General features: G+C 35.7%; 1 protein-coding gene across 2 annotated transcripts in view; it reads left to right on the forward strand.

Moving 5' to 3' along the window:
- Nup54 (nuclear pore complex protein Nup54) overlaps window positions 1-12,719 on the forward strand; it is a 132,910-nt gene that overhangs the window by 107,698 nt on the left and 12,493 nt on the right. For both annotated transcript variants that reach the window (XM_081752431.1, XM_081752432.1), the window contains 3 exons: window positions 3,201-3,351; window positions 5,143-5,294; window positions 9,083-9,238. In XM_081752431.1, coding sequence (XP_081608557.1) covers window positions 3,201-3,351; window positions 5,143-5,294; window positions 9,083-9,238 — 459 coding nt within the window. The remainder of the gene's footprint in view (window positions 1-3,200; window positions 3,352-5,142; window positions 5,295-9,082; window positions 9,239-12,719) is intronic.

Consider the following 12,719-nt stretch of genomic DNA (forward strand, 5'->3'; position numbering starts at 1 on the left):
GCGACTACTGTTGATTACACGAAATTTATTGATCTCCTTAATTTAATAATATCATCGTAATTATTTCAGCTCTTATTTCACCAAGGATGAAACCTATTTAATTTAGATAGACAACAAGATCTACAATAAAATTATTAAAATCCTCAAACTATATCGTCAAAGGACACAAGTTTCAAGTTGTGATATTCGAAGATTGTTTTTTGTTGATTTCACAAACTTACATTGTAATAAAGTATATTAAACAATTTTCACATCTCATTATCATAGGTATTTTGCCATTATTGGCAGGTCATTTGCTACAACTGAGAAGCTTCCATGCTCCACGGTCTTCCGCTAACCACTTCATCTTCACGTACGACTTCTCTGTTTTGACATCGTTCATTAATTGTAGTCTTCTTTGTCCTCTCCCTCTCTTTCCTGCCACCATACCCTCTAGCAAGTCCCTCATGATACAGTTCCTTCTTAGCCAATGTCCCAACCAGTTTCTCTTCCTCTTTTTAATAATATTTAAAATTGTTTTCCCCCCACCATTTTCAACACCCTTTCACTCGTTTTCAGCTCGACCCAGATAATTCTCTCCGTTCTCGACACCCGACTTTCGAAACCTTCCGTTTGTTTTTTCATCATTTTTGCGTAATGTCCATGTTTCTCACCCAATCAGTACAATACTCCACACGAAGCATTTTATAAGTCTTTTTCTCAGCTCTTTATTTAAGATCTCACAACATAAATCTTTTCCTCCTCAAGGCTTCTTTCGCCATTGCTATCCTTGCTTTTATTTCACCTTCACACTTCATATTATCATTAATGATACTACCCAGGTATTGAAAACTAGTCAGTTGTTGTTCTATTTTCTCCCCTCCTATTTCTATATTTGACACCGACCGCTTGATTCTAATCACCATGACTTTTGTCTTTCTAACACATATTTTCATTCCATATTCTTCACAGCTCTTCATAATGTTTTCTAATGTCTTATTGATTTCCTTTTCTGATTCCGCAACTAGCTCCATATCATCTGCAAACCGTATACACCTAATCATTCTTCCTCTTACCCAACTGTCGTCTTCATTAGGTAGGTTCTTTTTCGCTATCTCTTCTAGATAGATATTAAATAACGTTGGCGAGAGACAGCATCCCTGTCGAACTCTTCTTCCAGTTGCACTCTCCTATGTCAGTTCCTTCCCTATTCTAACACTTGTTGATTCATATATAAGTTTCTTATGAGTCTTCGATCTTTTCAATCCAATCCCACCTTCTTTAGAACTTCCCAGTTCACGCGTTAGAAAGCCTTTTATAGACCAATAAATACAACAAACACCTCTTTCCTTTTTTCTATAAACCTTTCAGAATTACCCTTAATAATTCAATTGCATCTCTTTTGCGCTTAACTCTCCTGAACCCAATCATATCTTCCAAAGAAAGAAAAAAGGTACAGATTCGTATGTCTAGCGGTGCCACTTGAAAACTCATCGCAAGCAAAATACAAATATCAGTAACATTACAATTAAGAACAAAATAATATATAACAATAAACAATGATAATGAACATTGGCTTATACAGAACAAACTAATAGACGCTAGAGAATACATACTCTAAATAAAATTAAGTACTAATTTGCCGGTTTGACATCATCATAATAGTAGAAAGAAAAGTACAGCATAATGTATATATAGGAAATTGAATTGCAACGTGACATGAGATAAAATAAACCCTAAATGAATCAACTGTGATCTACTACAATGTTTAGTTGTAACCTAATATGATGAGGATATGAAGCGAGAACTCGATTTGTACGCAGAAGAATCAGAAAAGCGACGCCTATTAAGTTGTGTATGCCATTGATTTTCTTCTTCAGCATGCTACTTCTCAGTATAAATTTTATTGCAAATGTGATACCTGGTTATCTGATTGTTAAATTTATTGAAACATATTCCTGTAGTCACTGTTTTTCTCAATGCTTCAAAATAGATTTCAGGAATCAAACTGTCCCATATTGAGCCATTCTTTTAGTTACGGCTTGGTTTCTGGGTTGAACAGATGTGACTAACTTTTTATTAGCAGTGAGCATGTCGTAAAAGTAGCTCTCTTTATTTTCCGTCTTCCACTTTCTAAATGAACTTCATACATATCTCATGTTTCAGTTAAAATTTTCAATGCCGCTAGTGTTCTGTAAGGAGTTCTCTCCATGTTTGTCAAAATGTGAAGCAGCTCCATTCGCATTTTATATTTCAACTTCATACTACATTCACTGAGTGATGCCACCAGTGTCTGTTCGTATCCAAGTGGCACGTTAGTGCCATTCGCGATTTCGTGTTATTTTAATAAGTGAACTGAGTATGCAATCCTCTTGTTTTGTTGTCTTCGCTGAGTTCATGTTTTGTTCTTTATCTTAGTTTTTCTTGCCTCAGTTTTTTTTCCCTCACTTATAGTGAACTTCAGCCGCTTGAAGATAAAGATTTAGGATTGAGATTTCTGGGATTTCGGCATCTATGGCTATTTAGCCTGTCACGTTTAAGGGATAACGTCCCTCGGCGAGCACACTATTCGAGGAAAGGGAAGGAAGGAAGCAGCCTGGGATCTATAAGTGAGGTACCACCCCGGTATTTGCCTGGTGTGAATAAGGAAAACCCAGTAAAACCTCATTCAGGGTGGCTGGCCTGAAAAATCGAGTCCCCCACCCTGAACCCGGGACCGCTCGCACCGAAGGCGAGAGCATTAGCGACTACGCTACGCCTTAATAAACTAAAAGCTACTCACCTTCCTATTTAGTACGTGTTTTGTTGTGGATTTATCGAACAATCATCAATCATTCACATTCAATATTTTCAAGATACAAGAATGGAAAAAGGAAGACAGCGGAGTTAGGACGTTGGAAATTAATCACACAAGTAATAGCTACTGTATATACACAACTAAATATAAATACCACTAAGGAGGGTCAAGTAGGTTAGAATATGCTCTAGATGTCTATTAAAATATAATTTCTTGTAATACCTTAAGACTTACGTAGCTAGCACAAAAATCAGATTTAACTTCCGAAATCAGTGTGACTCGGCAACATTGCGATAATACTGTTGTATTGTGATCTAAATAATTCAGCTGTTCTATTTATTAAGCTACATAAAGCATTTTTACTCACTTTTAATTACTTTGTCAGTCTTTCTAGTTACGTTAAGTTTCTTTCTCTTTTTGACAGGTTTTTATGCTCGAGACACGCCCCCAGTAATATATACTCAAGAGAATCCATTTTGCAGATTCAAGGCAATTGGCTACAGTTGTATGCCCTCAACTGATAATGCAGAAGGACTTGTTGCCTTAACGTTTAATAAGAAAGAGTCCGAATTAAGGTTAGTTATTTCTTTTTATAGATTTATATAAAATAATTATTTTAATAAATATTGAAGAATTTTACGAATGTCTTACTAGCGTGCTCTTCCCGTTTGTTTCATACAACCCTAGCAGAGAGAACTTATTTCTTTTGGAACTAAAGATACCAATACATACGTTTTAATGTCCAATGCTACAATAGACTAAATACAATTATGATTACTAATAGTATGGAATACATTTTACAAAGAAAAATTATACTTACCTTGCTTGTATCCCTAGTAAACAAATAATTATTATGTTTAAGGTATATTAATCGATTATCCGTTTTCAAGGTTCACAGAAGCTTAAATCATTTTAAGCAAAAGTTTTTTTTCACATTCTTTGCTTCAACATCAGTGGCAGGCAAATCATTCAATAACGTATTAATACGGAATAACGTTTTTACGAAGCAACGTATAGTTTGAAAACTAACAATGATAAAGGGGGCATCAACTCCTATACGTCTCCTCACAAAATTCTGATTATGTAAATACAATTGTGCACTACCCACATTAATTATACCTGGTTACGCAAGATGTCACAAAAATATATCAGAATATTTTGGGAATAGAGTCCTCACATCAAAATAAGAAAAAAAGTTCATATGACCCTGTGGTCGAAAGTGCATAGTTTCGTAATTATATGGTGCCGAAAACGTAAAAAATGAACTTTAGAGGTCCATAGTTCCATACTATAGGACCGATCGTAGTCGAGTCAGGCATCACTGAGGAACGTGAACTATCCAAATATCCATCTTTCAGAACCTCCGATACTTGCACAATCATTTTTAGAGAAGCTGTTTGGGAGTACTTGATCACTGTCCACTTACCTCTCTAAAAAAAATTGGTGTGCCAGTATCGAAACATTCTTAAACATTGATATTTGAATAGTTCACATATCAGTTCCTCAGTAATGTCTTGACCCGACTACAGTAGGTCCCATAGTAGTGGAGCTATAAACTTTAAAAATTCACGTTTTCGGCGCCCTATAACTCTGAAACTATCCACTTTTGAGCACAGGTTCATATGAACTTTTTTTTTCTTATTTTGATGTGAGCAATCTGTTCCCAAAATATTGTTCCGCATTTTCGTAACACCCTGTATATTATTATTTAATTCTACATGCACTTGAGAATATTAAATTCATCAGCGGAGCTCCTCTTGGCGTCGTTAAGGCAACACACATCTGACATCTTTAGGGATAATGAAAAGTTAAATGTAGCCAAATACTATTGTGTTATATACAGTTGAGTAGTACAAATATAATAATACATCTGTACAAATACAATTAGTACAAATATAACTGAAACAATATACAATTTGTTTTCGGAACATGAAAAATATAATTTCGTAAAATACTTTTCTAGATGAACTGATTACAATTACCTGTAAGTTGGTCGTAAGAAATAAATTCACAAATTAAAAAAAAAGAAGAAGAAAAAAAGAAAGAACTATTAGTAGGTATATAGTGTTTCTTCTGCAGCGTTTCAGGTATATCAAATTTCTTTCGTTACGAATCAGAAGTATGTCCAGCGTAAAGACAAGCAGCCTCCTTGTGGATTATTATTTTTTTTAAATTTCTTTCATCGCCAGCATGTAGGAGTTGAGAATAATAGCGAAGCCAAATTTTGTCTCATTTGGTTTCCGGAAATACAATGACCAGTTAGTGGTATTCCGCATTGTATACTATTATAAGTTTGTGTGTTAAGAGTTTTGAAACAACCTGTTAATCGTCATTGGTTTTGTATGGGTATATATTCTTTCTTTCAGAAATCAACAGCCACAGATAAGTGGTCTTCTGTCTACGATATTTACAAAGCCAGGACCTAACACAACCATAAACGTAGTAGTCGATGGACTGAAACCAATGTCAGATAATAAATCACAGGTTATTTTCTATGTACAAGAAAAGACTAGCCAAGGTTTGTATGTTTTCTTCCCCTCACGCTTGTTCTCCTCTCTAATTTGTCTTACGTATTGCTATCAACATTTATTTAGACGATGATTTGTAATTGTATTCAATGAACTGGTGCATAAACAAAGAAAAAGCTCATAAAAATATGTCGATACAAAAAATATTAAAGGGGCAAAGATCAGATAAAACCATTCGTTCAAAAGAGGTGTTTGAAATATTCATCCCTAACGCCACAAAGCTACACACGTAGGTCATACGGTGACTTGCCCCTCTGCTTACAATATATGACTGCAGCAACTCCCTTCACGTATTGTATATTAGGGTGGGTCGAAAAAAAGCGTATTTTCAAATATTGAATTCTCATTGTGCGGAAAAGTTGCGTACTCGCATGCAAATAAAGGAGTAAATATTAGACGCACAAAGTGCCTGAAGTTAAAAAAAAAAAAAAAAAAAAACTACCATTATCAATGATACTTTAACGCTCAAATTTTAAAGATTAAGTTAACCGACTTCTAATACATGAAATTACTTTATTTTAGTTACTAAAAAACTTGACGCACTTTTGTATTAATATATATATATAAGGCCATTTTTTTAAACTCATTTTCTCTAGAAAGTGATGGATTATATATATATATACACATTTGAGATGAAAATATTGGCTTGCAGCTCTTCGCCCATTTCATAAAATATACCTGCTGAAATGACCAGATCCTACCACATGTAAGTGGTTGCAATTCGAGCTCCATTCACGTCCTACCAATCTTCCAACAACTCAGGACATGTTAAATTAAGTTGTTTCACCATGATCAGTCAAGGATTTCATCAACATAATCACGTGGAATCAGATTTCCGATCTAATTCCATGGGCATCAAAGATTGCAATTGCTCTAATATAGCCTTCTCTGTTATCTTGTCCGCACACTTTTCCGGCGGATTCCGTCACAAGTTTAACACATCTTTGCACTGTTTAAATATGACACTGGAAGTTCATAAATTCAAACTTAGAATTTTATTTTGCATAACTGATAAAATATTTTCTGTTGTCAAGTTTTTCATTATTGAAGGGAATGACAGGTTACATTTCATCCAGTCAGCCAGCTCGATGTAGTCCTTGACATTAATATGTATTAAAGAAAGCTTAAAAGTTCTAACAAATTTTCCCTTTATTTGTTGATTCCTAGTTCTCAATATTTTCCTGTAATGCTACTCAGCCACTGTAATCACCAACAAGATGTTTTCAGGATGACAAAGATATCGCGTTTCTCTTATTGGACTGATGGGTTCAGTCATTCCCAATGGTTGACATGGGCACCGGGTCTTACTAATATTTGTTTCTCAAACTAGTCCTACGAATGAACTGAAGATACTAGCCATTTACATTGTGAATATGCTGCTGTCTAGTTCGATATTAATTTTTGAAGCCGGGATCCCAAGTACACACTTACTATTAAATGCGTACCTTATTGTGGGATCCCGAGTATGCACTCGCTAAATGCAAGGTATTAAAAAAAAAAGGATGGCTGTGCCAGCTATGGAGTTTTACTTCCAGTAGAGTAGAGAAGTATGGATTTATATGTTGTTTAGGCGATTAAAGGGTATCATTCAGCGAAATACTGTAGATAGTGCGTATCTAAGGCCTTGGAAACAATAAGGCATGCCGACGAATAGTAAAGAAATCGTCACTCCAGGGATTAAGAGAAATGCGTTCTTCTGTCATTCTGAGAACATGTTGTTGGCGACAATAGTGACTGAGAGATTATACATACGAGACATGGGTTACAGGAAAATATGTCACAAATCAAAATATATTACAGCACTTATATATCATTATAACAGCAAAGATAAGGCAGCTTACTGGCCCCGTAAATAAAAGTGAATGAGAGAAACTTATGGAAGCAATGAAGTAATGAACTAATGAAGTAAGGCAGGGTGAATGTTTACTTTCATATTTCTACTAAATGTATTCTGAAGCTTCTATGAAGACACACAATAATAGTCAGAATTCATTGAGTGAATAGTTTGTGTAGAACTCAAATGACAAATCTTCGACAGCTGCAGGAGCTTTTGACTGAGTGTGATATTCCCACATATTTCTTCATACGTTGTGGAAGTATTAAGAGTTTATTCTACAGAGCGTTCAAAAAGTCTCTATACACCTGAATCGTGGCAAGTCAAAGTCGCATTCAAAGTCACATGAAATAAAATTTTATGCGAAGTTTTGCAACACTGCTATATTATCGCCTTGCGTGAAGTTCCTTTCTTAGATTCCAGTCGGCAAAGTGACGTTGAAGTGATTGTTGCATCTAGTTAGCGGTCTCTGAAACAATGGTGTTAACTTTGGAACAACGAATATTCGTGGTTGAACATGTGTTCTGTGAACAAGGTGAGTACAAACAGACAGCCAAAGATAAGTTTGCAGCTAGGTTTCCGGATACACCTGTTCCGAATCGTCACACTGTAAGGGCACTGATCGATAAATTTAGAGACATTGGAACGGTAATGGACTATGATCGAAGTGGTAGATCGTCAGTGCTCGATGAAAAAAAAAAAATGCTACACATATCGGATGCAATGCAACATAGCCCCTATAAACCACTTCAAAAACTTGCCCAGGAAGAAGCTATAAGTGTTGGTACGGCACAAAAGGCGGTTCGTAAGAAACTGCATCTGAAGTATGTATAAGGTGAGAGCGGTGCAGCAGTTACTTCCTCCCGACAGTGTAAAACGAGTGCAGTATTGTGAATGGTTTTCACGTTTTGTTATGGACAAGTCTGACGATGTTTTGGATAAGGTTTTTTTTTACTGATGAGGCCTGGTTCCATTTATCAGATTACGTCAATGCCCAGAACTCACGTTTGTGGTGTGCAGAAAATCCACATGAAGTTCCTCTGCATGACCAGAAGGTAGGGATGTGGATTGAAATATCCAGAAGAAGAATAGTCGGCCCCATATTTTTCAGACAAACAATAGATTCAACTCGTTATTGTGAAATTATTCACTAGTTCATGGGAGAACTAACGGAAGACGAAATTCGTAAGGCTTGGATACAACAAGATGGCGCTACAGCACATACAGCTCGCCCAACCATGAGGTTACTGCAAGAGGTTTTTGAAGATCGAATAATTTCAAAAGGATTGTGGCCACCCCGGTCTCCTGACTTGTCTTTTCCGGATTTTTACTTCTGGGGTTATGCAAAGAATTCTGTTTATAAAGGGAACCCCCACACGCTACAAGAACTCGAAACAGCTATTCGAGATTTTGCTCATAGCATTCCACATGAACAACTTGTGAGAGTATTTGAGAACAAGAAGAAACATGTGCAAGCATGTTTGGAGGTTCATGGGGGACATGTCCAACATTTGCTGTGAAAATGTGTGTGTATGTGCTACGCCCTGTACATAGTGCTTTTGTGCCTTAAAATATAATAAATTTTGAGTAAAATAATTTTCTCGTTGCTTTGAATATGTGACAATTCAGGTGTATCGAGACTTTTTGAACGCTTTGTATTTCTATTTCCAGTTAATTTTAAATAATTTCAAAACTTACAAAAGGTTATATGGCAGTATGTTTAAATAAAATAAAAATAGCTGTTTTACTACAAGCGGGATAAACAATTTCATGTTATTACATCGTGCAATAGGTAACTGTTTATTCAAAAGACATTTGTAGGTTTAAGTTGGGCCTCTACAGCACGTAGGAAGAAGCTTTTATAAAAAATACATAAAAATGTATAATACGTACTTCATTACTAAATTTTTTTTTTTATTTTTTTTAATTATTTTTATTTTTAAGGTATCACAAGACGTATCCCAGCCACTGAAATTTCAAATTTTGTTTTAAATGCACCACAAAAACAGCAGTTGATGACTATGGGTGCCATAGATTGTCATCCTCATGTTTCTCCAAGTAAGGAACAGCTCAAAATATATTTGGATAATCCTCCAGCAGGTGAGATATATTTTCCACTCTATTAATTAACCACTATACTTGGATCAGATATTATTTAAAGAGGTTGAAGTAATGTTTGAATAAAAATATACTGTATGTTGATATTTATCAGTATATTTGTCATGAAATTCTTTCAGACAGATGGCAGTAATCAAGTTCTTAGTATAAGGGTAAAATGAGGAATAATAAATAAATAAAATAAACCGTCACTTCTACACACTGTTATAGGCATGTAATAAGGACATGGAAACTGATCCATGGACCGTCACAACACACGAAATGTAACACGGTTCAAGAATGTATTTAAAAGAAAATAAATAAATAAAAAAAATATATTGAAATTGTTAATGTCTCCATTTCCTGACCTGAATATGAAAAGTTAGTCAATGTAGTCCTTCCAGCCAGCATGTAAAATAATGGAATTGACACTTCTCAACGGGATTCAAACTATATTAAACGGTGGTTCCCAAGTTCTGGTAACCTTCGGTAAAATGGGATCAAAATTCCAAATTATTCTCGTTCCATGTCACTTCCTGGAGGCCAGTCTTGTTAGAAAGATGACGGTAGAATATTTGTAAATGCAGAACTACGTGCTTCCTTTGGGTCACGTTATTTGTGAGCAGTGTGGTGTAACGTAATACATTTGCACGTCGTTGTCATGGTACTTGAACCCAGCATTATAGATATTGTAACAATGGAGCATTTTTTAGCGAGTTTCCCGAAGTGATTTTTAATTCTCAGACAAGTAAAGCGAATAGGCGGAAATCGAAGGTATAATCTCGGCCAAGTAAATTTCCGCTTTCTTGGCCTTTTGTCATAAGGAACCAAAACAGCACAGAAAAGGAAAGAAAAAGCCTTTAGTTTTATTATATAAAATAAAATAATCTCTTAAAATTATAAGGCAGAATGCATGAGTTTGAGCGTCTACCGTGGAATTAATTTTCCCACAATCTCTGTATGACTAAATTCCTGATCAAATCTCTGGCTCATGGTTAATTCTATAGTAAGTTTGATCAGGAAATGGTACGTGTAAATTCGATGGGAGATCTTTAGCGTAAGTTTAATTATCCTTCAATCCTTCTGTTAGTTTTCTTGGCCAAAAAGAAATACCTGTGAGAAGCTGTGAAGATTCTGAATCCTAATTTCTGGCAAAAAGATTGAATAAATAGAATACATTGCACAGTAATGTTGGCAGAAACAAGGAAGAAACTCGTAATTAAATTATTAATTTCGATAATCTTGGGCCGGGGTTTGAACTTTGGTCCATATCATGGGAATCTGTAATGTCTGAACTACAATATGATCAATTTTCAGGCATTTCGGGATCGTGGTTTGGCCAGAACAGTGTAATTTGTTACTCTATTTTTGATTTTCCGTCTGGTTCTTGAAAAGATCTGTCAAGGCTTCTGAGGATTCTGACCAATATAAGACCAATCAAGACAATAGTGAGGACCGTTCCCTCCTTTTGCTGTTTTGCCCCAGTTTTCATGAATAATAATGTACTTTGACAAACTACTGCCGGTCATTTTATATATGGATTTTTGTTTAATGTAACCGATTGGAACTCAGTGTGACGGAGAGCAACCCCTGTGTGGTTGATAGTGATGATAAATATTTATTCCCATTACCATTTTTACTAGTTTACTTCTTTTTGCTTTTACTTCGACTCCAAGTAAGACCTAATGATTTAACATGCATCATACACGGACGGCGCTCACATTACAACCCGTCTACTACTTAATTCCTTTAAATTACAGCACTTCGGGCTTTGTACGTTAAAAGTGCGAATTTTATTGTGATTGAGCAGTATTAATGAGTATCAAGAGAGCTATAGTTTAGATATTACTAGTTATTTTTTGAACAATGTAGTTCACAATTTTATACAATACTGTATGATCCAGTGTATTTCATTCTCGTATGTTAAACACAAAACAGTGTTTATACTTATAATTTAACATAGCTGACTTCCCAAAGAATACTACTAGTAATTTCGAACTTCATTTCGAGGCTGAGACGTGCTGCAAGGGTGAGAACACCGTAGGTACAATATTCGATATTCGTCATTCGCACCATCTTACTACGTGTTAGCTTATCAGGAAAGTATCTACCGCCTTAATTCTGCACGGGTTATATCTAGTAGACTCCTCAAGCGTGATCCCAGTTAAAGAGCTTCAGGTCATAAGTGATCTTCTCTGATGTGGAGTCTTTCCCTTTACGTTAGTTTCGCTAACGTCTACAATAGTATCTTCAGGCCTGTTAAAAACATATGGTTCACAAATTTTGGATGACCCAGGATCATTCTCTTCTCCGTTGTAAAAGTAACGGAGTTTAGTGTTCTCCCTGTTTCCAAAGGTATCACACCCTCATCCGTTTGAAGACCCGATCTCTTTATCTAGAGGATTGAAATGAGGAGCTCCGTAGCCAGTTCCGTTCCTGAGGGTTCAACTTACGTAATGAAAAGAAGCTACACTCATCCATAATTATCATCCCATGTTCGGGTTTAGGTTGTGCCTGCTCTCAACGACTTTGAAGCCCTAATACGGGGTATTCTGAGGTTTCCTGGAATTGAGAACTTCATTTTTTTAAGAAATTCTATGTTGTGTCTTTTTTTGATGTTTCAACGATAAAATGAATAGATAAATGTCAGTCGTAGTCAGCGAGGCAGTATAAAAAGGAACTTAGCATATTTGTCTCCCAGTCCGTTCCGTTCACAAGAAACACTTTCGAACATATGGAGGGGTGTCAATCTAAATTACTGTAACAATAAAACTTAATATCAGTAATTATCAAAATAATTTAAGGAGTGTAGTTTTCAAACATGCTGTCGCCAAGGGTAATAACTCCTTACATCTCCTCACCCCGGCATAAAAACAACGTGGTAACTCAAAGCGAGCCTATCCATTTTTTTAAATTTAAATGTTTTTACATATACAACAAAGGGTAAAAAAGGAAAATTCAACCTTTAGTTCTTAGAGAGTAGGGTCCCGGGTTCGATCCCAGCCCCCACCAAGTGAACTTTGTGGTGGACAAACACCGTGTGCGTGGGTTTTCTCGGGGTTCTCCCGTTTCCTCCCGCTTTCTTCATTCCACCATTTCATTCATTACTCATCATCACCGTCTCCTTTAGCCTAACCGGCATAATCGTGGGACGTAAAATTCAAAGATTTCATTTCATTTTTCTTACAGAGTAAACATAATCTCCGTGTTAAATATATATATATATATATATATATACAGTGAAACCTCTCTTAAGCGGACAGCCGTGGGGAATCAAAAACTGTCCGCTATAGAGAGGTGTCCGCCTAAAAGAGGTTTCAATATTTTCTTACGTAAATTAGTAATCAAGGTGATATGTAATTAGAAAAAAATATTTTTGTATGAATCGTGTATTTACGAATATTACCAAAATGTTACGATACCTGTATTATCCTCCGCCATCCAATACTCTATGTTCGAGGCACAACATTGAAATAAGATGCTA

Source organism: Thermobia domestica, chromosome 3, assembly GCF_964235325.1.
Source record: "Thermobia domestica chromosome 3, izTheDome1.hap1.1, whole genome shotgun sequence".
Taxonomy (NCBI): domain Eukaryota; kingdom Metazoa; phylum Arthropoda; class Insecta; order Zygentoma; family Lepismatidae; genus Thermobia; species Thermobia domestica.